The sequence below is a fragment of the Drosophila montana genome, unplaced genomic scaffold (assembly GCF_035044405.1).
Source record: "Drosophila montana isolate Dmon_TW-CO22-7 unplaced genomic scaffold, ASM3504440v1 contig_1505_1, whole genome shotgun sequence".
NCBI classification, from domain to species: Eukaryota; Metazoa; Arthropoda; class Insecta; order Diptera; family Drosophilidae; genus Drosophila; species Drosophila montana.
The window spans coordinates 516283-540625 of record NW_026996452.1 but is presented as its reverse complement, the minus strand read 5'-3'; the positions used below and the strand labels follow the sequence as shown (position 1 = coordinate 540625).

At 42.3% G+C, this 24343-nt stretch overlaps 2 protein-coding genes across 7 annotated transcripts; both read right to left on the bottom strand.

The window, feature by feature from the left end:
• Window positions 1-470: 470 nt before the first annotated feature.
• Window positions 471-15768, bottom strand: tacc (transforming acidic coiled-coil protein). Of its 6 annotated transcripts, XM_064698048.1 has the most exons (11): window positions 11651-11799; window positions 11209-11590; window positions 8757-8955; window positions 6390-8696; window positions 2313-2644; window positions 2187-2251; window positions 2053-2124; window positions 1882-1986; window positions 1657-1818; window positions 1440-1589; window positions 471-1380 (listed from the first exon to the last, which is right to left on the bottom strand). In XM_064698048.1, the coding sequence occupies exons 2-11, from the start codon at window positions 11458-11460 to the stop codon at window positions 1185-1187; spliced, it is 3840 nt and encodes a 1279-aa protein (XP_064554118.1). In that variant the 5' UTR covers window positions 11461-11590; window positions 11651-11799; the 3' UTR covers window positions 471-1184. The 6 variants fall into 6 exon arrangements, with proteins under 6 accessions (XP_064554118.1, XP_064554126.1, XP_064554131.1 ...); XM_064698056.1 differs by lacking the exons at window positions 11209-11590; window positions 11651-11799 and adding an exon at window positions 15584-15768; XM_064698061.1 differs by lacking the exons at window positions 11209-11590; window positions 11651-11799 and adding an exon at window positions 14564-14659.
• A 1265-nt stretch (window positions 15769-17033) lies between these two features.
• Window positions 17034-20188, bottom strand: LOC135433787 (solute carrier family 22 member 3). Its single transcript, XM_064690016.1, has 4 exons — window positions 19259-20188; window positions 19014-19168; window positions 18780-18948; window positions 17034-18478 (listed from the first exon to the last, which is right to left on the bottom strand). Exons 1-4 carry the CDS (start codon window positions 19789-19791, stop codon window positions 17491-17493), a joined length of 1845 nt encoding a protein of 614 aa, XP_064546086.1. The 5' UTR covers window positions 19792-20188; the 3' UTR covers window positions 17034-17490.
• Window positions 20189-24343: the final 4155 nt, after the last annotated feature.

Below are 24343 nucleotides of genomic sequence, written 5' to 3'. Positions count from 1 at the left end.
TATATTTTTTTTTTATAGTTTTTGTCAAGTTCTTACAGCTTAATAAATGTTACAAATGGAAGTAAAATTCATTTATAGTTCTCAGTGGCGGTGTACTCTCTACAAAGCTTGCTATAAAATTGCTCGAAATTTTGTGTGTGTTTGAGGAGAGAGTTGGGAGGGAAGGGGGTTTTGGGGGGTTCTTTAAATTTAACTATTTCTTTTCTAAGGCGAACACTTTCAGTGCATAGCAAATGAAAACTAGTATAAAGCTGTATAATTAAAACAAAAAGTTACATATTTGTTTTTAGCTTTTTTTTTTAATGCATAAATAGTTTTTTGTGTATGTTTTTTTTAATGATTCGTTTCGGTTTTTTCTATGCTTTTGCTTTTAGTACTATTATGTAATACAGAATTTTATGCTTAATACAGTTATTAAAAATTTTTAATTTAAATTAAACTAATTTTAAACTTAGACATTTAATAAAGGCGCGCCTCAAGCGTGCGCTGATTTCTTTTGTTTCTTATTTTTTGTTTTTTTTTTTGCTGAGGGTTTCCTTATTAATTTCAGCTGTTAATCAAACACAACAAACAATTCAATGTGTGTGTTTGTGTGTGTGTGTTTATGTGTGGGGAAAATTATCAACTGGTATTTGGCATGAAAATTGGATTGAATTTTCAGACAAATATAACGCATTATTAATATCATTGAACTTAAACAAAAGGCAGATTCGACAGAAATAAGTAACATTTTGAGGAGGGGAGGAGGACCCAGTAAGGCGAGTGTGTGGATCTCAACGTGTGTGTGGAACTCATTTGCAGCTCGGCATGTTGGTGTTGTTGTTGTTGTTTTGTGTTAACTAAAAATCTAGAAATAGTACAATACATATATATGGATAGTTAGGCATAGTGTTGGGCGCGAAGTCCTTCATTTAACAAGACGACAGCTTAAGAATTGAGATTTAATATGAGGTTCTCAAACAATTCATTAGAGCACACAACAAAAATTACAAAATGTAATGAGATAGTACGCGATTGAGTGAATGAACATGCGACAAACATGCGTTCCACATGCCATAATGTGTGTCTTTGTGTGGATGTTGAGTTTGAGTGTGAGTGAGAGTATGTGTGTGTGCGCGTTTACAGCGTAAAATATATATAGAAAATACATTCAGGCCGCAAAAATAATCCACTCGGGTTGAAGTTTAACTACTACCACCTTGTCCCTTATCATAGATTAGCTCCTCGCATATCTTGAGCAGATCCGCATTCTCCCGTGACTTTTGTTGCAGCTGCTCAGCCGTCGAGATGCGCGAGACTTCCTCCTTTTTGAGTAAAGCTTTCAATTTTTTCACCTCATCCGTGTGCTCTTTTGTAAGGGTGGCCAACTTTTTGTTGGCACTGTAAAGAAACAAAATTGTGAGCTTGCGAATTGATTTAAATATGGAGAACTTTCATACATTTCCATTTGCTGCATGGCATGGCTTTTCATTTGCTCATATCGCTGCTCTTGCTGTCGCAATTTGTCCATTAATTTTTTCTTTTCCTCCAGCAGATTCTCCTCGATCTGCTTTAGCTGTGAGGTCATCTCCTTGCTCTTTTCATATTTGCTAAAACCAAGTAGATTTCAATTAGCATAAAAATAATGACAAGAGTTTTCGTGGTGCATCTTCTTACACATGGAGATCGGAGAATGTGGTTTCCAGCGACGTTAAGTGATGATAATTCGAATCACGATCTGTTTGAACTTCCTGCATTTGCCTTTCATGGTTTTGTACCAGCTGCTCCTTATCATGGATGAGCTCTGCAATGGCTTTCTCGTAGGCCTCAATGACGCCGCTGTGGATTGTGAGTTTAGTGAGTGGATTCAAAGTGAATTATTATTTATTTATGGAGACCCACTTGAGTTTCGCGTTTGTTTTGTCCTTTTCTGTAATCCGTTTGACCAGCGCCTCTTCGCGTTGTTCGGCATCTTTAAGTTTCTTTTCAATGTCCTCGGAGCGGGTGCTACATGTAAATATTTCATTAACAGTTTTCAATACGTTCCACATATCGGAATCCACTTTCACTTACACTTCATTTTTGATTTTTTTCTCCAGTTCATCCATGTTGTTGTATTTGTGTGTTTTATCCTCCGAGTTCAGGCTGCGAAATACAAGAAAATTTAATTACATATACGTTCCACAAGGTTTTACAGCGCTACCTACTTTGAATTATCGAAGGTTTTGTTGCAATCGTTATCTATAACATCCACACTCATTTTTGCATGCTTCTGTGGATAAGATTTAATATTATTATTAGCTCGTTATCCACAGTCGGCATTCACAACTCACTCTTGTTCTATCCACTGGCGGTTTAAACTCCTTTTGAGCTGCAGCTGCTGCTCCTTTGGCACAGGGTTCGAATGTAAGCGACTGATTGCTGCCGCTGGTCTCGTGCTCCTCCAATGTGGGACTCAATGCACGTGTTAAATTGTTGTTGTTGTTGGTGCTGAGTATGTTGAGGAGCGCCTGCTCCTGCTGCTGCTGATGCTGCTGCGACTGATTCACTGGCACCGGAGCACCCAGAAGCGGATCAAATTTCAATAGTAATGAGCTCCGATCGATGGGCGCATTGTTGCTGCCTTTTGTGTACAAATAGTCAAAATCTGATGAATTGAGTATAACTGTGTGTGTTTGCGTGTGTGTGTTTGTGGCAGTTATGAATGTGTGCGTGTGTGTGTATTTGAGATACGAGTGCATGCGCGTGCATTTTGTTGTTGTTGAATGAAAAAGAGATAAACACAAAAGTTAGTTGACAAATTCGAAATATATATGTAGTACATATTATTAAATAATATCAGATTTGGCATTTTATGACGTTATTTCTTTAATACTTATGCACTCACTCATGTGTGTATGTATGTATAGATAAAGCAATAGAAACTGGGCACATGACAATGATTGGCGTTGGTGGGCTTGGCATAGGCGACTTTGAAATGCGCTACTATCAGAGTTGCAAACCGAAAATTGTAAATAGAACTGCTTTAGAGCAAATAAGTATCGCATGTGAGCAATTGGCGAATGAACACCAGGTATTTAATATTCGGCACTTGAAACAATACACATTTTAAATTTGTATTTAAATGTTGTTCCTATATGCCAATGTACATATCTGTGCAGGTGTAGCGACCTAATGCCCAGCACGCATCTGTATGCGCTCTTGTTCATTGTGCTTCACCTTTGAAAACAAAAGCGTAAGGAAAAAGGCGACGACGACATTTATATATCTTGCGGCATGACTCAAACTGGGCGCTACCCTATAGAGGCGCATCTCCAAACAAGTGTTGGCAACAGTCGCAGCTGGATCCAATCTTAAAAATAGCCAAAAATAGCTGAATCAGCTTTTGCAGCGGAAATTGCTTAAATATATTTAAGCATTTTAACTGTTTCCGGCTGACGACTTTTGAAATTGTCCAAAACTAGCCAGAAAACAGCTGAATTCGCAACACTGCTCCTACCCCGCCCTACTTGGGCGAGGTGTGTCGGACAGAAGCCGCATTATTTGGCCAACATGCGCGCAATATAAACAAATGTCAAATGGAAGCGGCTTTAAAAATAGTAAAACGCCGAAACCCGGGCAGGCCCAGATAAACACAGATACATGGCATATAAAAATGCGGGTCACTCAACTGCAGGGCGTAAGGAAACCAAAACAAAAATAATATTTTCCAAATACAAATCGAGAACAAAACAAAAACCAAAGCCGCAATTGCCATTTGTGAGTCATTTTATGCAATAGTAGGAAGGCACGAAGTGGGTTGCGTTTTTTTTTTATTATGAACCGTGAACCAATTGACAAACTGATGCATTGACAAGACACAATGGTAAAGGAAAGAGCGTGAGAGCGCGTGCGAGTCAGAGCTTGGTGAGAGTAGCTCTCGCGCGAAAAATTTTTACACTGTGCTGCGTTTTAATTGCTTGTCCGTCTGTTTCTTGTCAACTTTTGCATTTTCAAGATTTTTTACAGTTATTAAACTACTCAATGTTAACCGTGACCACGCAGCACCCACTCGCACACACAGACACAATCCAAAGCACATGCACAGTTACACACACACACACACAATCAATTTTTACGCTCTCGCTCTCATTGGAAAAAATACAACTTTTTACTTCAGTCTACGTCTTCAGCTTGTGGATTAATTTATGCTTCTTTTTGTTTTTTTTTTTTGTTTCTTTCGCATTTTGTCATTGACACTTTTGTGTAACTGGGCAAGTTGTTGTTGTTGCTGTGTGACCAGCTGCTTTGTATTTGAGCGAATTTGCGCAAATTTCACCAGGCAAACATATCGCAAACATATGCTTAACTCAGCCAATACAATAAATATTTGTTTTATATTAAACATTTTTAATTACATTTGCTGGTTTGCTAGTACTCCACGAAAAGAAGAGGAGCAGACGTTGTTGTTTAGCGACAACGCGACGCGGACAGAGGCTGTGGCTGTGGCAGCAGCGACAACGTCAAAAGTTGAAAACTAACTGAAATGGAATGCTAATATGCTTACTTTTCTCCGATGCCAATAAGAAAACCAGCGCACGCACGCACACACACCTACACACAGCACACACGAACTGAATCAGAGAGCGTATGCGGAGAGTCGCGAGTTCAAGTTGGATTCTGACTGGAGTGTGTGACAGTGACGCGTATGCAATGAGCAAGTGCGATGCGCCAGCGCCAAGAGAGAGCCTCGTCATATGATGAGAGTAAAATAATGTGTATGTGTTAGTGGTGTTGTGTACACGTTGTGGGTTCTGGGGCTGCTTGCTCACTAGCGTAGTAAAAGTGCATGAGCAAGTTCTATGCAAGATTCTCATGCTTGGTGTGTGAGTGGGAGAGTGACAACGACCAGCTACGGGTGCAATGCGCTATGAAGAGACTATAATGATGAATGGGTATAACAAATGTTTCACTTAAAAATTTGTTTTAACCAAATGCAAAGTATTCTATTATTTTTTTTTTTTAGAAAACATGGTTATTCGATTCAAACGCTTTCTTTGTTAGCTGGGTTCTACTGTAGTTGCCTCCCCCTCTACCAACTAGACTTGCTGCTATAAATGACCGAGAGGCAGTTCTATCGATATGCACTTATCTGATTTGTATTGGCATACAGAGCTGCATTTGTTTAGGCAACGATAACGATAATTGCGGTAAGTTTAAAAATTAATTCATTAATGGCAAATTAATTGAAGTGTAAAGCGTGCAGTGGTCGAGTCATCAAAAGAACTTATTTTGCATACATGAGCAATTTTCCAATTAGGCAACGCCTTACGTTAATAATCCAAAAATACAAATGCGCTCATCGGGGGCACACACATACACGCGGAGGCAGTCAGACAAATGGACAAGCCACAGTTTATCAATTGGGCAGCGTGACGTCACAACGGAGACATTTGCGTTTATTTTGTTGCGGCTATTACGGCATACTGATAAGGGTTCGAGTGCGCAGAGAGCGAGAGAGTAAAACTGAGAGACCAAAAGTGCTGTCAGATTGGGAGCGTAAGTGAGGGCGCACAACAAAACGTGCACCCAATTTGACTCCGCACGTGTGTGTGTGTGTATGTGCAAAGGGGCAATGCGGCATTTTCGAAGTACATCGGCTGCATTAAAATGCATTCAAAGCAACAACAACAAAGCAACAAACACAATAATAACATGCAGACAGCTGCGCGGCAGCCAAATTATGCCAAATTATGCGCTTAATTGACGTCGCATTGTTGTTGTTGTTGTTGCTTCCTTTCCTGTTTGTGTGCCGTTATGTTGTGGTATTGAAGTTCAGGTTCATTGCCTTGCATGTGGAGATTTATTTTTACAGTTAGACACAGTCTAGGCAAGCGGGTGGCACATGCAAATGAACTATCCTCGGCCCTGGCTTGTGCCCACATTTCAAGTTCAAATGCCAAAGCCGAGGTAACAACCCCATCTCCCACGCCCTGGCAGCTCATGAGCTAAGGTCACGAATATAGCAGACGTTGATTTTAATGGAGAATGCGAAAGGAAGGGGGGGGGGGGGGTGGTGGTGGTGGTGGTGAGGGACGCGCACGATTATTAAATGAGTATTGTATATAGAGTTGGGTGCGTGTCGTGTCACGTTAAACGAGCACGAAATCTAGCTATCAAGTTAATGTTAATTTGAAACTGGGAATTATTAAAAATTATTTTTATTAAAATTATTATTAGAAATAGAATAAAATATTATTCAACGAATGCCGCAAATAAAAAAAAAAAAAACAAAAAATGTACAAAAGGTTAGATTTCGTGCTCGTGTTGAAAAAGTACGACACGCGCTCATCTCTAACTGTTTGTAATGGAATTGTAGTAATCGGATGCAATGCAAATAGAAGGGGCGTATGTAAGAGGGCGTTACTTACTGTTGTTGTTGCTGGCTCCGTCCTGGAACTCTGCATCATGAAATTGTTCATCGGTTACGCTGGCTTTCTTGCCCCTGGCCAAGCTGGCAAAGCTGCCGATGGACTGTGGCTGCTTGAAGATGTCATCGGAAATGGGCGACATGGCGCCGAAGTGTTCCACATAGACATCCTCCTTTTCATCGCTGCCACTGAGCTGCTCCTTAACAGACAGCTTCTGCTCCTCGAGCATAACGGTGACATTAGCCGGCACATCTGCGTGGATAGACGGACGCTTGAGTTGGGCGGGAAGCGGCGGCGAAGATCGCTGTTCCAGCTGCGGCTGGTGCTCTTGCTGTTCTGTGGGCGGCAGTGAAACTGCTTGAGCCTCGCCCAGCTGTGCTGTCGACACCTTGTCGACGCACTGCATCGACTGATCCACATCCATGGGCTCCAAATTATCAGCCATGATATTCTCCTCGGTAGCCTCCAGTGCCGGCGATGCGTCCTGCACCATGCAAAAAGTGCGTCGCATTTGAGTTTGTCCCAATCCGCGCTGTTGCTCCTCCTCCTTGTGCAGATCCTCTACGGAAAAGGTGCGCCGCTGCTGCCCCTCCTGAGCTTCTTGCAGTGGTGTGCCATAGGTGGCATTCAATTGATTTTCGTCCTGGCGACGAGCATACGCTTGGGAATCGCTAAGCCGCTTGGCCGCCTGTTCCTCTGCTCGATCCGTGCTCACCGAGAAGGTGCGTCTTTGTTGTCCGTTGGCTGCACCCAGCGGCACGCCAAAGGTGGCGCGCGACGGGCGTACAGCTGTCTCAATCGACTCTGGACTGGCGCTTTCAAAGGTGCCGTTGAGTGGGGAATTGCCAGCGAGGGGCACAGTTGTGTTTAGCTGATGTTCCCTCTGCTGCTGCGGCTCCTCTGGGCTGGCACCCGTCACGGTCAATTGTATGGGTAGCGGCGACCTGGCTATGACTCCGCTCAGGCACAGTTTAGGCTCGTTGGCGGGCTCAATGGTTGCCTGCTCCAGATATTGCATCTCCTCCTGCTCGGCCGGCGCATGCGGTGAGCGTGGAAAGTGCCTCGGTGAATCCGCAGGTGATCTTATAGGGAAACTGGGTGATGTCGGCCCAGAGCAGTCACCTTGAGAGGAATCACTTATATTCAGTCCCAGTGCTGTGAACTGGTTTGGCTGCTTAGATATGGGCGCCACAGTTGCCACGGGCTTCGGCGGGGACGCTTGCAATTCCTCGACCTGCCTGGCTCCACTCGCTATGACGTCTGCCTGCTGCTGTGGCTCTTCAGGTGGCTGGGCGTAGGCCTGCAAGGCCAACAGCTCCACCAACTCCTCGGGTGTCTTCATGCGATGTGTGGGTATGGGCGGCGATGTGGGCAGCAGCTCAACTGGCGGTGCCTGCAATATGGGAGATATTGGAGCTGCATCGGATTGTGGTATGAGCGGCTCCAGCAGTTGCCCTACAGATTGTGGCGTCTGCAGTGTGGGCAATGTAATAGAGACTGCAACTTCTTGGGGCATCTGTAATGTGGGATCAGGTGGGGAGAGTGGGGCAGAAACTGCAGAGTCTGGAACTGGTTGCTCCAGTGGTTGGCGCACATCTTGCTTCTTCTGGTGTGTGGGCAATGGTGGTGAGAGCGCAGCCGGAGCATTCGGCGTTAGATGATCCTCAATTTTGGGCAACGGCGTAGAGTCTGGATCTGAAGCTGTGGGCAGTAGTGGCTCCAGCGGTAGGTCCACAATTTGGATCATCTGTGGAGATATTGGAGCAGTAGCTTGCACCGTGACTTGCACCTGCGGCATGGACTGCTCCTTTTGCATGGACTGTTTCAGCTTTGAGGATTGCTCCTGTTGCATGGACTGCTCCTTTTGAACGGATTGCTCCTGTTGTTCCTCCACTTTCTGCATCTCCCTTTGCTGTGTCTGCTGCTGAGCCTCCTCTTGCTGCTGCATTGCACCGTCCAGCAACTGCTGCTGCAGCAGCTGACGATCCTCCGGTGCGAGCACATCCTTTAGCAATTCCATTGTCTCATTTATATCATCGACATCCATTGGCTCGCAGCTGTCGTTGTGAGCCGCATCGCTCAGCGTATTCTCGAGCGTTGTTGCCGTCTCATTGGACAGCTGCTGCTCCAACACCTCATTTAAGGCGCTCGAGTAGGCCTCCAGCTCGGACTGGTCCGCCGAGAGCTTGCCGCTGTTCAGGGAAAGGCACTCGGCATAAACATCCGAATCGGAGTTGTATTCGTGCTCGCTCAGCTTAAGCGTCGTCGAGCTGAGCACGCCAGCACATGCATCCGCCTTCAGTTGAGCTGTGGGAAAATGGGCTTTGTTGAAAATTAGGTTCGTCTTTGTTTAGTCAACAGACTCACCTTCCATTTCGGCGCTGAGCGGCGCCAGTTCTGGTATTTGGGTCTCATCGAACTCGGGCAGACCTGTGAATTTAAGCAACGGCTGCTCCTTATCCCGGGGCGTGCTCGGCTGCGATGTGGAACGCATTGCCGCGACCAGCGCCTTCTGCTGCTCCAAGCTGTGTCTGGCCGGACCTGGCTTTACAGCCAGCGGACTTAGCTGCAAGCGGCGCATAAAAGAAAGAAAACGAATAGATAGTCAATCTTAAAATTATAATTCATAAATTAATATATTCAGCATTTTGCGCATCGCGTGTGAAATGAAAAAAAAAAATGCAAAACACAATCTTTGGGAGACTCTTTCGAAAAAAATGAAGAAAAATTGTGAAAAATAAATAAATTAAGCGGGGCAGCTAACGTAGTCCAAACAATTGGCAACCGAAACGTAAACAAGCCAAAAGCCAATTAAAAATTACGAAAATAATGATCATCATCATCATCATGATCATCATAAACATGGGCGGCAGCAGCTGCCCGGTTGAACCGCTGACATGTCCCAGTTGGACGCAGGGGCGCGGCAGGGTACAGCTGGTGACCAAAATAGGACACAATCCGGGTGAAACGATCACGCAAAAGAGGCAAAACGAAGACCCTGAATTCGTGAATACCCTAAAAAGACATCATGGGGTGGAACCTATTCAACTTTAATACAATCCACAGCCAATTTATATGAAATAGCATTTATCGATATGTCCCTTGTGGAAGGTATTCACCACAATCTATGCTAATTAGAGCGAAACCTATTTACAATCCACACCCAATTTATCCAACACGCCAATTGTTTTCCACCTCTGCTACACAAATTTAATATCATTTATCGATATGTTCCTTGTGGAATGCATTCATCATAACCTAAAGCAATATAATATGCAATAGTGGAACGTATTTAAAAAACAGAACAGTACAGTAATTTATGTTACAGCATAGCTCCGCATACGTGGAACGTTTTAGAATATCTTCGATTTAATGTTAGTACAGAACCCAAAAGTTGTATGGAAAAGTGAAATCTACCCAACGTTCCACCACAGTTAAGCATATGTGGAACACATTAGAAAGCACACATAAAGCTAGCTATGTATGTAGTCCCCATGTATTATAACTATAGAATAATAAAAATAACAGATTAAGCTGGCGTTCCACGACATTCAAACACGCATTTGGCATTAGGTTACCTTCTGAGGAACGAATACTATTGACACAGAATTCTATCAGAACTATATTATAGGCAAACCATATAACGCTGGCCACAACTGACCAAGTTTGAGGCAGTTTGAGGCACACACACTCTCACACAGCACACATACGACGCAGTCAACCCGGTCAGTTGCCCGGCCCGGCACGAACGAGAAGCAAATGTCATTAAATTTAAAAGCAGCCCGAAACATCGTGCCTGTGTGGGGGATTGGGGTAGGGTGAGGTTAGGAGAGGAGAGGCGCAACCGGGGTAAGTGGGTCGCCTGGCGGCGTCTGCTTGTTGGCAATTGCAAAAAATGAAAAATAAATATCTGAATAGGAATTAAATCTGTGGCGTGTGGCGATGTCGGCGGCCAATTGCAGGCGACGCTGTTGGAAGGCCTTGCAGGTCGTCAATGCAAGCGAAATTTAATTAGAGCAATTGCAAGCCGCAAGGTTAAAGTCAGTCGGGAGCGGGTCGTAGTGGAGGGGAGGCAAGGGGAAGCAGGGCAGGTGATTTGTAAACGGGGTGCGCCTGGGCATTAGCATTAGGCACGATGACAAATTGCGTTTTGTGTGAAACAAAATTGGACTAATGGGAATTTATCTAGCGAACCGTGTGGATCCTGTTGTCCAGAAAAGGTGAAAATTAATTATATTTTTATAATGCAATTGGAAGTAAACACAATCCACAAGCAATTAATCGTGTATAGAAGTACCGAGAAGTGCAGCCAAAGTCAAATACTTTACATATCTGTAGCTTCTAGAAGCGACAAATTGTGGTAGATAGCATTTGCTATAATCCACAAGTCTACAATTATTCTGAAACGCAATAAGTTGACATCTAAATCCACATAATGATCAACTACAATCTAAACAGACTAAACATTTAAAATCCGCTCTAACTCTAACCTACAACTAACTTTCAGTCTTTACTCCCAATTGAAATAAGCCCTTTTTATCAATCCACCCATTCCCAATTCACACTCACTATCCACATCTAAGATCCACACATTTCCCACCTACATTTCAGGCAGATTTGGAGTTTACCTACACATACAATCCGCTCTATATTGCACCTCAATTCCCAGAAGCCCCTTTTATCAATCCACCCATTCCCAATTCACACTCACTGTCCACATCTAAGATCTACCAATTTCCCACCTACATTGCACACATTTCCCACTTACAATCCACTCAAAACCAACCCGTACTAACCCCCACTCACAATCCACACCTACCTCTAGGCTCATTGCCTGTAAATGTTCCATTTCACGTGCGGTTACTTGATCCAGATTGAAATTAATCTCACTGAGTAGCTGTTTGATGGTTTCCCTAGTGCTGTTCGGTGACTTGGGCACGGCGTCTGGAGATGGCACTGGCGCATCCACATGCTCGATCAAATCTTTGTGCTGCCGCTCCAGGCTATCCAAATCCTGGGCAGCTGAATCAAACAGATTGTCCAGTTCCGGGTCAATGGAACAGCGATCCATGGCTAATGTGATGAACGCGGTGGGGCTGGATGAAGAGTGACTGGAGCTGGGCACAGCTGTTGGGGCACTGGAATTGCAACTGGGCTCGGGCGCGGGGACGGCTGCGGACGCTTCCTCTGGCAGCACAATGCTGTTGGGTCGCTTTATGAGATTCGATAGGAAATCCATTTGTTCGAAAGTATTTTCTTACGCACGATTTGCTGCACGTTCTTTTCGGTTCGGACTACGGTTCACTGCGCGTGCCACAAATGGGAAAACAAACAACTTTTGGCGCTTGTCTTTTCCACTTTATGTATTATATGTATACATATAAACCTGTATATATATATATACATATATATATCTCTAGCTAAACTTGTGTAAAATCTGTATTTTAGAGTTCTACTCTCGGCGCCTGCTACTCAGACAGTTGGCATTCAAAAATATTTGATTTTTCTGCACTCATCATTGAATAACAGATCCGATTTTTACGCGTTGTCCGCTCGCGTTTGTCTTGACTTCCACGTTTCGTGTCGTTGTTTGAAATCAATTTAAAAATATTTTTCGTTTCAATTTGCCGTGCGACCGCAACGTGTGTGTGTTTGCGTGTGTGTGTGTGTGTGAGAGAGAGAAAGAGCGCGACGAGGGAGAGCGCTGTCTATTCGAATGACATCCACAAAACGATCGCAACGTCTGGGCTCTGCGCACCCCTAAAAGGGGTTCTCTTTATTAGTACTAGTATTCGCCCTCGCTCTCTCTCTCACTCTCTCACACGATCGTCTTATCTCTGATGATCCATAGAAGGTTGAGTATTTTTAAAAGTGTCGCTAAATTTTGTGATCTACTTTGCAGCCTTTTGTACGATCTTGGTAACGATCGCTGATCTATGTTAGGCGCTTTCTTCACATGAAGATCGTTGCAAAAGTTTTTAAATATTCCTAATGTGATTAAAACGAATGTATAAGTTTCTTTAATACGGTGTAGATCACTGATCTTAAGCTATTAGAGTTCAGTTCTAGAGAGTTGTAGATTCACCTTATGTCTAAAAAATTCTCAATTGCTTTTTTAATTACATGTAGATCACCGAGTGGACTTTGCTTTCAAAGAAGCTGCCAAAGATCAGCTTGTTCAGGCTTTTAATCGTGTGTAGGTAGATTTACGATCTTAGTAGAATATGATCACATATTAATCTTAAGTAGATAAAATCAGCTGTATTAAAGACGCATGCTAATACATTTGCTCATGGTGATCACTTTCTTAACTATGTATGGTTCATTGATTTTTTTTGTTAAGTAAAAAAGCAGTCAATATATATGACTATGATCACATTCTATATTGTATGATCTTAGTTAACTGCGATCACTGAACAAATTAAGCTAACTCTTTCTGCTCGAAATATTTGAATTTGAATTCTTTCTCCCACGTCAAATGTTTTCAATTTTTAACACAGTGTAGATCAGCTATTAGAGATCACTTATAGTGATTTTATTCTATACTTACTATCACTCGGCGGATGGGCGCACTCACTCCGACTGCTGATCACTGCAAGATCTGTGTCTAACCCTTAAAAGCTTAAATCGTTAAGCATTTGGTTCGATAGTCATTGAACTCGCGTCGTGTGGGTGTTTCGTAGATGCAATTTAATTAGTTGCTTTAAGCCGCTTAATTGAACCTGCAGCCAATTTATTGATCTTGGCACGGGCGAGTGGGGCAGCACAAGGCGACCGTCTTGGAGGCGCAACCGACGCCAACTAATCCAAAGAATGCAAAGCGAAAAAATGCAACCACAAATAAGAAGAGAAGAGGAACAGAGGCACAGCGAGAAGAGCGAAATAATAGGGCAATGCAGCTTGGGCTAATGAAAGAAAGCCACGTTTGTTAGAGCTCAGCTGGGGCAGCACCCTGTATGCGCCATGTGGATGCCAAGTGACAGCCAGAGACATGCAATCCCGCAGCGACCATTGTTGCGCATCGTGCACTTGAGGAAGTGCTCCACATAGCCCCCACCTGCCCCAAACAGCTGCTGATTTTGCATATTTTGAGGGAAACCAAATATCAGACGATGAGCCATGACGAGCCGGGGAGAAGTAAGCAAGTGCCGCCAATGCGTGACAGGTGACAAGATATGATATAGCAGCTACCATGCCCAGTAAGCAGTTCCCATTTCACAGTTGCAGTTACAGTTGCCCAGTTGCAGTTACCCAGTTGCAGCTGCATTGCATTTAAGTGCAACATTAGACGGCATTTGGCCAGCGGCACAGGCAGACACAGTCAAGGCATAAACTATAAACAAGACAAGAGCGCTCGTGTTGAGAGTGACCGACTGGGGGATACCCTGTTAACAGAAACGCAGCATATGGCCTCGAAGATATTCTTTTACCCTAAGCATACAAAACTTAAATCTCTATCGTAGGATAGTTATGACATTTTCCGGGCATAAATATAGTATTAAATTCTGTGTATATTCCAAATCTCAAGGCTCTACCTTCTAATATGGAGGCTGTGGGGGAAATTAATCAAAAAGCAACATATCATATTTGAAAGGCAAGTAAAGGGTATCAAAACAAAACGAAATGCAATAGGCAAACAAGCCAAGGGGACGCCAAAGACAACAACAAGACGATGATGTAAAGAAGGGTAGAGTGCAGGCAATTTGAACCTAGACTATAAATAGACAAAAAACAAATGCAGACGGCAGCGTTTCATGTGGGGGAGGCGACAACGTCGACGACTTGTCAATGAACTTTGCCATGCCGGAAAGTAGCCCAAAAAGCGCCGAAGATGCCACTAAAATGTGGCAAGAGATGGGAAGAGTTGTCGGTGCGAGTGTCATAAAAAAATCCGACAAGAGCTGGAACGAGTTAAGTTTCCAGGAACATATCATAAAGCAAATATGTTTTTGACTAGGCTGCTTATAAGCAGACTCTGACGTGGCCAGGAAACATATTCTTTTATATATATTTTTTTTTTTGGCACGTCTGGTCGCTGGACGCCGTCCGGCATAAACAATTGAACATGTCAAGTGCAGATGGCAAATTACAGTTGAAACAGGCACAATTAATGGGTATATTAAATACATATGTATATGTATATTGAATATATACGCTATTCGGAATTTGCGCACTTTGCCTACCGCATTTGGTGGCCAATGGTCCAACGATGCGGGCTCCCTGGACTTCAAGTGCTTGCCCGGCTTGTTGCCCATTTGGGTGGGTATATAGATATACTGCGCGTTAGTCAACGTCCGATCGCCACGACTTGTAGAACGCACTGAACGTCAACAACAGGCAACACCAGCAGCGGCAGCAGCGAGCCATTATAAAAAGTAACAGGGGCTGCCAGACTAATAGAGACCCTGTACACACGCGCCGCAAGTTGTGCTTCTTCTTGCTTTAGCCACACACTATGAAAAATATTTGTTTAAATACCTTTTGAGTTTATTATTAGATAGTAATAAAACTTTGAATGCGTGAACCTCACAAATCAAGGCAATCCCTTATGGAATACGCCTTCATAAAGAGGGGGGTGCATTATAATTCAAATATTCCTTTCCATACGAAAAATTGTGTCCTTGGCAGTGTTGCGAACTGTCTCTTCCTAAAAGCAGCTGAATCATCTGTTGAAAGTGCTGAATAAGCACTCTGAACACTAATCAGCAACAGACCTGCCAATACTGGTTAACAAACACGGCAAGATCGACTGGGATGCTGCTGTTAATCAAGAATATATATAAAGTAAAGGTTCTTGACAATATACCCTTGCTAACAACTTTTTAGGGTATAAAAACAAGCATCGGGAGAAACAAGCACAACAATCACAGCAGCAACAACAACAACAGCGAAAAGCAGCGACAAAATTTTTGGTTTGCAGCGAGCGTTCAGCGAGAAGCCCATCGATCACCAAAAGCCAGCAACGCAGTTGCCAATGAAGGCAGAAAAGTGCAGAACGCGCGATCACTGCACATACCCATACACACACTCATACATGCATGCATACATACACATACATATATATGCATGTGCTCATGTTTTGTATTAGAAAGTGAATGCTAATTGTGTCTTATTTTGTTTTTAACGGCACGCCCACTCGCCGGTGGGCCTGTAACACGCTTCGGCAACGCTGATTGATTAATTATTTGGCCTACCTTTGCGCCGCCATCGTTTGTATTGAGCTCCTTTAACACGCTGCGGCTGCCGAGGCTCACGTTCAGTTGGGCATCCGGGGCATCTGCTGCATTTAGTTCCATGACATGGGATTTGTGTGTTTACCCGAAAAAAACAACACTAATTAACGCAAATTTTAACAATAACAATTAGTTTTAGCGCAACGCGTAAAAAAAAATGCCGCTACAATTTAAAGTCAGACGCAGGGCAGAAGAAGCACAACTATGTAACATTAACATTTTGCTAAGCTGTTATTAACAGCGAGCCTAGAGTAGCCTATAAAATACCGCTTGAGTGAGTTTATCTATGTAACACTGGAAAAAATGACTTAAATAATAACAGCACATGTCCAATTTAATATATCAACGGCCTTCCGCCTAGAAAATCGCTGAACGAAGATTGAGTTTAAATCTAACAGCCGCTTAGTGACTGCTAATCAGGCTATTCAACATTTGATAACATACGCAGAACAGTGCCTTAGGAGCTCAGCTGTTATTTAACATTTTCGATGACGAAACCGCACAGGCATGTTTTTGGTCAGCTATCGATATATTTTTCACCGGGCTCAACAGTTGGGCCCCTGATGTACTTCGTAATTGCAAACGGTTAAACAGCTGTTGCATAGCAAAATCGTTATAGGCGCTAAATTTAAAATTAGCCCCTAATACAATTAATTAGAATTTTTTGGTATGCTTTATTAAAAAAATATTGCTCTTTTTGCCATGAATAACATTACATTTCATATAGTAACCATAATCATATAACATTCAACGAGATTTGAGGCGCATTCAATATTTAAATATGACTCTGTTAAAAATATATGTACGTTTTTTTTGAGTAATTAGGTACATAAATTACTTAAATAATTGAAACGCGACTAAGTGATTAAATATATAAAAATAAGCTTTGTTTTTTATGCTGCATTTGATAATACATAATGGTAATGAAGTATTTTGAATTTAATGTGTACGTAGCTTTAAAATTATTATTGATTTAATTAATTAATAAAGAATTAAATGTAACTATTAAATATGTCTTTTCATGTAATTCTCTCCAGGTGTTTTCAACACAATCACTTAAATGTGGAACAGCTTTAGGGTACTCAAGAGGACTTTTTAAGTACATATTATCATCAGTTGGTTGATATAAGTTTATATAGGAAACAATGCTATACACTAAATACGTATCTACATTGTGGAATTTGAGACATATTTTACAGATTCATCGAGGACAAGTTTAATACTGGGCTGCTCTCGGCATGTTCCACATTTGACTTACTAACTTACGTTTCTATTATATGGCTATGCTGAAGCTATATTAGACCCTATATCTATGGTCTTTTCGGTGTCCAACAGCATACGTTACGTTATTTGATTGATCAAAATTATTTGCAAATTATATGCTAAAACTTAGAGTTATTCATTCTGTATGTTTTTACCTACGAGCGTCTTTTCATTTAATTGAAATATTGTATTTAGCTTTAAGCTTAAAAGTTTGTCTACTTAAAAATGTATCTTTGACATTTAAGATAATTATTAGTAATCATTTTTTTCTTATTTCTTTTGAGCATTCAAATTGAGTTCACTTGTAAATTGTGCTCGGTTGTATTGTACAGGGCGAATAGCGCTTGAACTTTGCTTACACAAATAGCAAAAAGTTTGGGTATGTGCATTATAAAAGTTCGATTCTAGACAAATCTTGATATTAAATCATGTGTATACAGCACAAAAGACTGGTTTATAGAGTATATCAAATTGTTGGACTGTCCGTTTGTACACTTCACAGCGCCACCAAAATCCGAATCAATTATTGCAACCTCAAACTTGCGAAATTTAAACGGCTTTTTGATCGCCCGAATCTCCTTCTGCACGTACAGCTGTGTATTATATTACATTGGTGGCCCGTCTTCGTGTATTTTGGTCGTCCAAATGCCGGGCAATAGTTGTGGAGGTAGATTCGATTGAGGGGTGGTCAACTTCCTAAAAGTATTCGTAGCGTAGATGGTATTGGAGTTGGAACTGGGCACATAGCCTTTGTTGTCCAGTCCATCGATGACCGTAAATTGTGTTGCCATGTTCTGAGCGCCATGCGAAACCGGTGAGGAGGGCCTGGAGATGGGATGTGTGCGTGGACTGCTGATCAGGGACATGCAAATGCCGCCAATGACAGCCAGCGCGGTGTAGGAGGTCTGCGGTATTAGCTGGCCAATGACAACGGTGGATCCAATGAACGGTGCACCCAGTAGCCAGAACCGAGCCCAGCAAATCGTCGAAAAGGAGGTTATCTTACGCTTCTCCTGGCTAACCAATTCCACGGTGCTTGTGGTCAGTATGGAAAGTGAAGTAGAAATGGCCATTTTGGATACCATAGCCGTGCACATGAGCATCGCAACGTTCGCATCCAGCGACACCTCGCCCGGCTTGGGCACCAGCCAGCAGCACCAGGCAAAACAGCCGGCCACAATATTGAATATACCCGCCCAGAGCCATTTCCGTGTGGTGTTCATTATCAAATAGAGTCCAATAAAGGTGCCAATCATCTCACTGAAGCCGGCCACAAAGGTGTTGATGTACAGGTGCTCCCGACTGAAGGAGCGTATGTTCAGCAGGCAGCCGTAGTAGACGCTGATGTACAGCGACCAGGCCAGATGCACGCAGATCATGTGCCGTTTAGCTTTTTCACCCTTCCAGATGGACCACCAGCCGGCCGGTGGAGGCGCATCCATGGCCGTTTGTGCCTGCAGCTCCAGCTGCTGGTCAATGTCATGCGGCAGACTGAGGCGGGTTCCGTTCATTTCGGCGCACTGGAGCAATATCTTTTTGGCATCCTGTACACGCCCGCGCTCAATCATCCAGCGCGGCGAGTCGGGTATCCATCTGTAAATAAATTTTCAAAATTTATTATCAAAACCTTTGGCAAATTTTTTTTACTTTTCTTTTGTGTTTATTATATTTTTTTTTTTTACTAGTTTTTATCATTTAATTCACCACACTTGCGCAGCGTTGCCACCCAGGCAGCATACGCAGTTTTTACGGTTTGGCACGTGCAATTAAATTTGTTTTAATCGTGATATGTTTTGTTTAATAAAAGAAAACACTTGTAATAAACAGACTGCAGCTACTTTAGATCGCGTATGCGTTGATAGTTCCCATTGAACAATAAGACTTTGCTACTTACTGCCACAGGTAGATGAGTATCACTGTGGGCCAGGAGATGGCCATATAGAGGTGAGACCAGCTGGACCAAAAACTGGCAACGCCTGGCAGCATCATAACGCCAATTGACCAGAATTGCTCGAATAGCGTCGAGACGCACGTACGATATTTGCCGCCCGTAATGTCGGACACTAGAATATAAGAGATGATTAAATTTATTGTGTACTGCGTAAAGGTGTGTGTAATAAGAACTTACTTATCATGCCGCCAGCGGTGTACATCTGAGCGCAGCAGACAGCGGAGAGGCATCTAAAGAATACATGAAGTTCATAGGAGGCCACATGGCCAGTCAGATTGCCACAAAAGATTTGTGTGATCATGCCAAAGAGCATAACGCTGCGTGGACTAAAGCTAATGCGGGAAGGCACAGAGAGAGAGAGAGAGGAAGGGAACAATTGGAGCTGGATTTCGGTAAGTTCTGATTGGTCTAATTGGACTTACTATTTCAATAAGTGATTGGCCAAAATGCCGCCCGTGAGGACGCCAAACAGATGGAAGAACTGCGTCACCGAGACAAGTATATCGCGCGAGCAGACCAGATCGTATTGCGTGACCACCGAATGGTAGTCGCTCTCATGCTGAAACTCCGTGCAGGGTATCACATTCGAGTTGCGATTGAGCGGCTTCTCCCAGACGCGCGGCTCCTGTGCACTGTCCTCGTATTTGTAGTAGTGATGCGCATGCTCCTGCGCATCCTCGTAGATATTGCAGAAATCGATGCTGAACTCCTGATCCTCCTTCTCCTCCTTTTGCGGATGAGACACCTTGATCCATTGCGTCTGATTTTGGGTGCCAATCTCTGCTGGCGGCTTGCAAAAGAATTCGCCATGCCGGGGCGCGGGTGCCGTAAAAATGATGCATGCCATGAACCAGGAGGAGGGTATTTTGCACAGAAAAATTAAAAGTACTGTGCGCAGCTGCCATTTGCCCCACTGGCCGGTAATGCGACCCACTGCATCCACTTTGCTTTGCATTTTGATATTGGGCGTCGGTGGCTTCCCCTCGAGACGTGCGAAAGTGTCGTGCGGATAGAGTTTGTAGTCGTGCGTGTGCTTATGGGCGGGCGTCTGACTGTCCAGCGGCGTGTAGAACTCCTCCTCGTTGTTGTTGGGCTCCCCCTCCTGCACGTTAAGCGTGGGTGTGGGCGAGGGCGAGGCCGGAGAGTTGGTCAGCGAGCTGCGACGTCGGCACCCGTTGGGCGTGGAACTGGGTGTGTGTGGAGTGGCTGATTCGTTGCCAAGTGCGGTATACTGGCCACGTGGAGCGGTTGCTGATATGTGCGGATTTTTTGCCTGTGCTGGTGCGTTAGTTTGGGCTCTGGTGGGCGTGGGCGTGGCCGTGGACGTCGGCTCGTTTTCCTTCAGCGGGAGTAAAGGTGATTCAGCCTGTGGAAAGTTGACAGTTGGGAAAATGGGGAATGAGTATATGTCCACACAATTATTCAAATCTGAAGGTAATTAACTAACTTTAAACTCTACGCAAAAGCGTGGCAAAATTCACCTTCATTTAATATTTATTACTAGTTTAATTCGGCTTAGCCTCAAATCAAATCTTTACATGCCCCAAAAGAAGACGTACTTCAACTTAATTTAATTTAACGTCAAATTAAGCTTAACCTTAAATAAAGGTTTAATTAAAATTAGATTAACCTCAAATTAGCTTCAGCCTAAGCTTTAAATTAACCTAACCTCAAATTACGTAACCTCAACTCGGATTAACCTTAAGTTTAGATTTGCCCAAATTCAGTTTAACCTCAACTTAAACTTAACCTCAAATTTGCTTACAGCGACTTCAGTGCAAATTTATTCCTTTTTAATGCAAATTCAGCCTGAGCTTAACATTAACCTAACCTCAAATTACGTAACCTCAAACACGGATTAACCTCAAATTTAGATTTACTCAAATTCAGTTTAACCTCAAATTTAACTTAACCGCAAATATGATTGCACCGCGCAACTCTGCCAATTGGCCTTAACCCCACATTGTCCACAAATATGTCAACTACTTTCCACACACAATGGCCATTAAGGACCCTCCCATGATTATCTCAAGTGCTGGCCATTCTCGACTCGAGTGCATTTGTTGAGCCTGTTGCTAAGCATCCTAGACTGGCATCCGAGTGGCTGCAACCGCTTGAGTGGGAGGTCCAGCCCGTCGCATCGGTCTGGGAATCTGTTGCCTAGCGACTTGGAGCCCCGAGGCTACAGCTTTAGCTTCAGTCGCGGTGCAGCCGCTCGGATACCAAAATAATGAATATAAATTGCATTGGCGCCGGGCCAGGGCACAGGGCGGCCCATAGCTACGCATCTGCTCTTTGGAACATCTCTATTTATAGCGCTACTCAAGTAATTTAAAACCCAGCGCCCCACGGAGGCAACTACATATCAATTCAAGGCACACACACGGACACACACTTGCCTTATCATTGATATGATTGCAATTCAAAGGACCAAAGTTGGGCACGGACCGCGGCTACTTGTTCGAAAAGGCGGCCACCGGCTGCCACAGGCTGCCGGCAGCTGCCGCGTCCTTGGCCGGCTGGGAATCAGGTCGCCTTAATGGGTCGCACAACGCTGAATACTGAATATATTCGCATTACGCATACGCCGCGTTGTACATTCCGTTTTTTTTTACGTTTGTCAGAATTTTGTTTGTTTCCTCAGCTGCGCTGGGCCCGAATAACCATTTAATCAGCTGTAAATACTTAATTACCCATTTGCACGCCGCGCATACCCTTTAAAAAGGCAAAGTACAGGTAACAAGGGAGTCATAAAAGCCGAGTGTGAACAAAGATAACAAAGGTGCAGGGGCTAACAAAGAGAGACAGTTGTTTTATAATTATAATATCTTCAAAATATACTGTATACCCTATACCCATTAAAAATGGGTATAATATATATATATTTTTTATCAGGAAGATGCGCTGAGTCGATCTTGCCATGTCCATTTGTAGCTTATTTTTTTTTTTGACCATTTCTACCATTTTCTAATATTGATAAATATCGAATAATGGAAGTTTTTTTTAAAGCATAGCTCAACATTTATATCAAACTTGGTTGTTAGAATATTACAAATATTTAACCCTTTCCCCATTCTCCCCGATATTGGAACCTCATCTAATCGAGACATTCCGATTAAAGCACGCTTTCTGGTATAGCCTCTCCTTCTGTTTATAAGTACAGGGTATATTGTAGTCGCATTTTGTCTTTTCTTCTTAAACCACTTTAATTGGTTTCTCAAGCATTAAACTTCTTTAATAATATCTTCACTCGACATTCTCCAAACTTGTCAAGTTCAACTTTGGAGTTGGTAAAGTTATTGCTTCTCATTTTTGTGTTTCGTCTTGACAAATGACCTCAAGAAAAGAAAAACTACAACAACAAGACCCCTGCTGGCATCCCATATATATATATATATATATATATTATATTTATATATACATTTTGTATAGTTGGGGGGTATCTGCCGAGCTGTGCTTCTCTTCTTTTTGTTTTACTGTCGCATTTTTATGTTTGGTCATAATAATATTTTGTTTGTTTCGTGAGTCAAAACAGTAAAATGCGCTTTGCGGGTTTGTTGTACAGCACTTGCCTCCATATGACCTATTTGTGTGCTATACAAAGCAGATAAATTATAGTACGTAGTACTTAATAGAATGTAGTCAGAGAGAATGTTTAATATGCCAGCCACATCCTGCTTTATGCAGAAGGAGAAAAGGACAGGAATTCGTTACTCGAATCAAGTTCAACATTTAATAAACTCCGAACGAAATTCGAACTTAACGAATTGTTGCTTAACTTTAAAACGTCTTAATACAAGACTTAATACAAGACTTTTAAAAAGTACTTGCTTAAAGTATTTAAGGTAAGCCCCAAATGTTGCATAGGTATTTTATATTTATGTTACAATTACTGTTAAGTTCTTAATTAAGTAATATTTATATATGATGAACCTTTTTATTTAAAAATATTTATAGAGGAAGAATATTTATATGTTTAAAGTTTTGGCAATTCGATCCGAGCAAACTAGCTTTAAAAACAACATTTTTTCCAAGATTTTATGCATCATTAGGAAAAATCATATGTCAAAATCAATTCCGCCCGCAGGGACCTTGAAAAGGGAGCGGCGAAAATCCTTGTTAAGCTTGGTAAAATGTATGCATAATGCATGTAAAAATGTAAATCGTTTTTCTATATCAATTTCAAGAGCTGCACGTAATTACAAAAAAGTGGAAATGCAATGAAGAACTTGTTTTACGTAACGATTTCCATTTGAAAACGCTGCCAAAAAATATGCTAGAGTTTTTCATTAACTGTGTTTTCTATTTTTAGTGCGAGCTTTTCGCAATCAGTTAAGCAAACAAGTTGGTTCATTTAACGGGCGATTGTTCCGTCCGATTGTTCGAATCGACTTATTGATATATTCGGGCCGACACTTGCGCAAATAGTTTTCAAGGTTAATGTCAGTTGTTGTTTATAGTGTTTTATGACTCGTAAAAATAAAACAAATGGCTGTAAATAAATGAACCCTCTTGCTTTGTGCGGTCACGTGACGGTTCAATAAACTTCCCCTTCCAACGCACGGTTCTATTGAACCCGCCCGTTGCCCATTGCATAAGAGATTTTTAATACAAATATTACTCATACGCCCCGTTGTGCCTGAAATTTTGATGGGGCGTGCCGCGTGGTCGGTTGCCAGGCTGGACGGATAATTAGCTAACTTCTATCAACTGTCAACTGATTTAGTGGGCGTGTGTCCGTGGAGGGCGTGGCTGTACAGATTTTTTGCTCGCCTGTCAATATGTCATTAATATGGTAACACACACACACACACACACACACACACACAAACAAGCACACCCTTCAGAATTGTTTGAGCTTATTGTTTTTCATCAGAATTTTATAAAATTTCAATTGCGGCAATTGGAGGTGGGAGGATTATTATTATAATGCCTAGAAAAACAGGTATGCTTCTCTCCTCTCTTCTCAAACTTCGTGCTCACTGATTATAAAGAAAATTAATCAAATGTCTAGAAAATCATTTATGCTTCCTTTTATTTTAAAATTATATTGTGGCAATTTTAGAGCTATTTAAATTGAAATGTTTTATCTTCATCGACAATTATAAAGAAAATGAATGTATTTAATGTCTAGAAAATCAATTGTGCTACTTTTTATTTAATATTGTATTGTGACGAATTTAATGCTTTTTAAATTCGTATGTTTTGTCTGCATGTGGTTCGATCTGCCAACTTTGTGTCCAGTTCTCAAGCGACTTTATATAGATTAGCTGTCAATAAAATCACTTTTCCCACACGTAATTATTAAGAAAAATTCATTTCAATTTATTTTTTTCTGTCTTTTTTGCTTAAGCTCTTTATGGTCTTCGTTCATTCACATTGAAAATTTTGCCTCGATTCTTATATTGAACTTTTCAATTGATTCCCAACTGAAATTTATGCCTGTCACAGCGTGCAATTCTTTCGATTTCGCATTTTAATAAGCGCAAAAACCAAATAAACCGAGC

What these genes read in the sequence shown, in the direction of transcription:
- tacc (XM_064698031.1), bottom strand. Translation starts at nt 11,628, where the DNA reads ATGGATTTCCTATCGAATCTCATAAAGCGACCCAACAGCATTGTGCTG. An exon ending in CGGAGCCAGCAACAACAACA is followed by an intron (nt 2,645 to 6,389) that starts GTAAGTAACGCC and finishes AAACACACACAG; the next exon opens with TTATACTCAATTCATCAGAT. An exon ending in GCCATGCAGCAAATGGAAAT is followed by an intron (nt 1,381 to 1,439) that starts GTATGAAAGTTC and finishes GTTTCTTTACAG; the next exon opens with TGCCAACAAAAAGTTGGCCA.
- LOC135433787 (XM_064690016.1), bottom strand. Translation starts at nt 19,791, where the DNA reads ATGCAAAGCAAAGTGGATGCAGTGGGTCGCATTACCGGCCAGTGGGGC. An exon ending in CACCGCTGGCGGCATGATAA is followed by an intron (nt 18,949 to 19,013) that starts GTAAGTTCTTAT and finishes CTTATATTCTAG; the next exon opens with TGTCCGACATTACGGGCGGC. An exon ending in ATACTCATCTACCTGTGGCA is followed by an intron (nt 18,479 to 18,779) that starts GTAAGTAGCAAA and finishes ATTTATTTACAG; the next exon opens with ATGGATACCCGACTCGCCGC.